At 53.2% G+C, this 4,817-nt stretch overlaps 1 protein-coding gene across 1 annotated transcript; it reads right to left on the minus strand.

The window, feature by feature from the left end:
* Positions 1–2,792: 2,792 nt before the first annotated feature.
* On the minus strand, positions 2,793–4,400 carry LOC119278298. Its single transcript, XM_037559657.1, has one exon. It carries the CDS (start codon positions 4,262–4,264, stop codon positions 2,990–2,992), a length of 1,275 nt encoding a protein of 424 aa, XP_037415554.1. The 5' UTR covers positions 4,265–4,400; the 3' UTR covers positions 2,793–2,989.
* Between the last annotated feature and the right edge of the window lie 417 nt (positions 4,401–4,817).

Genomic DNA, 4,817 nt, shown 5'->3' on the forward strand with positions numbered 1-4,817 from the left:
AAGATGTTTCTTCAACAGCAATGCCTTCAAGAAGGGAGCGATGCTCAAGCACAGCCGTCACCGGATCCAACCACCTAAGGTTAGAATCTAAGTTTTCACCCTAAAGAATCGGTCCGAGCATGTCCGAGCAATGCCTTCATCAAGGTGACAATATAAAAACATCGCGATTGCCAGGTATAGACAACTTGAGTCAGACCTAGGTTTTCACCCCGAAGCTCGAGACCGAGTGCTTGTAGCACCACCATCAAAACCATTCATGTGTTGTCACCACCATGTTTTCACGATCCCAGCAGTCAGATGCGAAAACTGCACAACCATTCATCTGCGTCAAGTCTTCTTCCATAGTTTGCATTTCTCCGCCGAAGCCAGCCACCGGATCTGGAGTTGGAACCCTCAGGAAATCCTTTTGATATCCACTGCAGTTCGCAACGAGGCCACCGCCCCATCGCACAGACACACCAAATTTTACCTTTTGTGAGGACTACCTGAGATGCTATGCTCCACCCACCATGATATGGAATGCTTCATCTACTCATACTTTATCATGTGATCTTCAAGGTTGTGTGTTATCTTTTTGACCAATTGTCCAATTTCTAATATATTTGCATATTTTATCTTTGTTTCGGAAAACAATCATGTCGTCTCACTATGGATTGTCATGTTCCATAGCATATCATTATGTTTTATTCCGTGTCAATATATTTTGGCGACTACTCTGCGCCGGCGCACCGGCGCAATCGATTCGGCCAGACACCGCGCGGCCGTTTGATTTGATTATATTTAACCGTCAAATCCTGTATCGTTTTCTCCTAATAAAGCGCATCCAACAGAGGAAAAAAACAAAGCAGCGCCGCCTCCAAGACTCGCCATGGATACCGATGTAGTAGCAAACCTTGAAGAACCGCCGCCCGTTGCCACCCTCGCTGGCCTTGTCGCCGCTCTCCTCCCTCGCCGTCGGTCACCACCGGTTGCCGCCCTCGCCGTCGGTCACCACCGGTTGCCGCCCTCGCCGCCGCTCGCCGCCCTCGCCGTTGTTCACCACTGCTTGCCGCCCTCGCCGTCGATCACCACCGGTCGGCGCCCTCGCCACCTCTCGCCGCTCTCGCCGTTGGTTAACACCGGTCGCCGCCCTCGCTGCCCTCGCCATCGGTCACCACCGGCCACCGCCGGCATTTCTCGCCAGCTCCATGCATGCAACAACATGCACTTGTGGTTGCAGCTCCGGGGGAGATGGCTGCAGGTCCGGTGGTGCCGGCCGCCGGGCCGCAACACTTGTCATTCAGCTTGCGATGTACCTCCCGTGTGCCCGCCCGAGGCTCTTGCTAGTTCCAACAAAAAAAGATGCTGATTGTAGCAAAAAAGTTTATCGCTTCCAGCAAAAAAAGCTTACCGCTGCCGCCCACTGTCGTCATTGTAGCAAAAATGTTAACTAGATGTAGCTTTTGTGGTTGCTGGTTGCAGCAAAAAAAATGCCGTGGTTGTAGCAAAAACAAAATAAACATCGGCCAGCCGTTGTGTATGGTGGTAACAAACCCTGTAGCCGGTGGTAGCAAAAAACTTCATAGTTTGCAGCAAAAAACGTTGTCGCCCGTCGTCGAGGTTGCATCATCTTCGCGAATTATGTCGCAAAAAGTTTGTAGCCGGTAGTAGCAAATGAAGCTACTGGTAGTAGCAAAACAAGACACTGGTTCCAGCAAAAAAAAATCAGTGACAAAACCTGTTGTTGGTTCTAACAAAAATAATGTTGGTTGTAACATCCCTCGCCACCGGATGTAGCATCTCCCGCGGCCGGTTGCAGCACTCCATAAAAAAGAGGAAGAAGCTATGTATGGACGCATCCATCGCGACTGTTGCATCCATGGCAGTCAACGGTTGAAGCTTTTTCCTGCGGCTGGTTGAAGGTTTTTCCGTCAACGGTTGCAGCTTTTTCCTTTTCATAGTGCTTGTTGAAGCTTTTTTCATCTACGGGTGAAAGCTATTTCTGTCAATGGTTTTAGCACTGACTGGCCCCTAGCTTTCGCCATCTCCGGTCGAAACTTTTCAATGATCGGTTGTAGCTTTTTGAGGTGCCGGTTGCAGCTTTGTGGGTTGCACAGAATTGGTTGTAGCACCCATGCAGCAAAAAATCAACGAGATTCCAGCAAAATTTACCATCGATTCCAGCAAAAAATCTCAACAGTTGTAGCGGGGAGCAGTTTGAGATGCGTGGGACTGGGGAGGTAAGGGGAGAGGAAGAAGCGGCAAGGTCAAAGGAAAAAAAAGCAGAAGAAAATGCAGCATGGAAGAGACAAAGAAAGCGCTCGAGGCCCACCAAACGCATGTGCTGGCCTGTTCCCGCAAAGAGTGAGCGAGCGAGCGGGCGACCGGCCGAGCGCTCGGCCGGTCGTCCGTAGGGAAACGTTTCCCATATATTTTTGGTTGATGTTACGTTTCTCCTTCAAATTCTATCATCAAGTTTCTCCATGTTTCAGAATTCAACATTAAAACTTGTCAAAATAGGATTCTAGACTGGTCATGTTTCAAAGTCCTAATTCTCAAGAACACAAATATGCAAACTAGTTATAGACGGGAGGAAAATTGGTTTGAAAAATTTAAATAGATTCAAACGTGGAAATCACATGAAGTATGTATGGATATAGCACCATTGCACTTTTTTTTTACTTTAATACATATCCACTACTCATTTACCGTGGTCCACAACGCAAACTACTCCGTGTAGCAGTGTATTTAACTTGAATATGTGTGTGGAATGGGAGAGGAAGTTTTGAAAAACAAACAATGCACACTGTTCATTTGGTGTGCTGACATACACTTCCATATAGTGTATTAAACTAAGTATATGAAAGGGATTCATTACAACGATTTCTAGTGAATTTTTGGCACGAACCTCCTCAAACATATATGCAAGATAAATGGCAACGCGACGTCCTCAAAAAAGAAGCCGGAAGCATTATTGTAAGCTTCAAAGTTTGGCGCATTTGTCCCCAAATTAAACATCTGACTTTCCACCAAGGCGACACGTGAAGAAGGCGGGCCAATCGATCTCCACTGGGAACGCCGTCTTGCAGCCGTCGAGACCACGGCAAAACTGCTTGTCGGTCGTCTCCTCCATTGCGCCGCTTTCCAGATCGGCGATGTACATGCAGCGGTGAAGGTCCTTGATCAGCAACGTGCCGCTCCTCTCCCCCAAGCACATGCACACCGGCATGTCGATTTGCTTCTGCCCGGGTGGTCGCAGCTCCACCACCCCAGCTCGGCACCAGTCTCGGCCACACTCCTCGCCGCCGTCCCCCCTCGTCCAGGTCTCTACTCGGAGGGGCTCCCTGAAAAGGCAGAGCGACGATAGCGCCGTCTCGTCGGCCGCGACGCTTATCCGTGGCGTGTCGTAGAGGTGGTATTCCATGTCGCGCGGCCTCGGGGCCGGGAGCTTCTGCAGGGACACGCGGCCGGTCACGGCGTCCACGTCGATGGCATGGAAGTCCACCAGGTCCCAGATGAGCCAGTGCACCGTCCCGTGGCGCACCACGGCGCCGCGCTGCTTCAACGGCCCGAAGATGCCGTGCTCCATCGGGCTGAAGAGCTTGCTGGGCGCGCTCCAGCTCGGCTCGCCGCCGGACGAGAACGTCCGGAGGTCGTACTGGTGGCTGCCCTCGTTGTTGTAGCCGACGATCAGCACCTTGAAGGACGTGGGCCCCTGGTTCACGACGGCGTACGCGCTCGCGTCGGCGTAGTCGAAGAACCAGCCGCGCTCGAGCGGCGGGAGCACGTCGCACGCGCCGGAGTGCAGGTTGCACACGGCCAGGTGGTCCACGTCGACGCCCGGCTCCGCGCCCGCGCCCGCGCCGCCGGCTGGGACGAAGCGCACGAGGAGGAGGCCGCGGTGCGAGGCGAGCGGCACCGCGCGGTCGAAGATGCCGGCGGCGCCGGGCACGAAGGAGCCCAGGAAGGGGCGTTCGGACCCGAGGACCGACCCCGGCGCGCGGACGAAGCCCGGCGAATCAGGGACGTCCCCGTGACCCTCTCCGCCGGGGCGGCGGCACCACTCCTGGCCGAAGAAGCCGAGGAGCGAGGAGGGGTGGCGCGTGCCGTCCGGCCAGCGGCGGCGGAGGAAGGACGGGTCGGCCACCAGCGTCCTCCAGCGCCTGCACGCCGCGGCGCAGCGGAAGAGGCCCGCGGCGTCCGGCACACGCGCGAGGATCTCCAGCGCGACGTCCTCCGGGAGCGCGGCCGGCGGCGACGCCATGGCCTTCTGATCTCTCACCATCGATCGATCCCCGCACGTACGTATGTATGGTATGGTAAGTGGACGTCGCGAAAGATCGAGATGCGGGATTAGCTGCTGCTATCTTGGATGATTCGTTGCTGATCGATTAGAGAGGGCGCCGCATTATATAGTGAAGACACGATTACGTCTGCGTAATCGCCGGTCCGGGTCCGACTGCCCCGGCATGTCACGCTGCATAAAGTGTACTGCTTTCGTAATTATTCTTACGGCTTAGTACTATTCCGACTCGTCTCAGGTTAATCCTGGGATTATTACTGCACGCAAGACATGAGCACGGAGAGACAATTTTTCCACTTAAGCAAATTGTAACGCCCCGGATACAACATTTCATATTCGTAACTCCGACTCTTGCCTTTTTCGGAGATGCTATATAATATTTCCTTCGTGGTTGGGTTTTTGTCGTTTGTTTTGCATTTTGTTCTTGTTATGCATCTCGTATCATGTCATCATTCTCATTGCATCGGCATCATTTTCATAAAACTTGCATCCGTTCGGGTTTCGTCGGTTCTCTTCGTTGTCCATTCCAAGCCCC

Source organism: Triticum dicoccoides, chromosome 3B, assembly GCF_002162155.2.
Source record: "Triticum dicoccoides isolate Atlit2015 ecotype Zavitan chromosome 3B, WEW_v2.0, whole genome shotgun sequence".
Lineage (NCBI taxonomy): Eukaryota > Viridiplantae > Streptophyta > Magnoliopsida > Poales > Poaceae > Triticum > Triticum dicoccoides.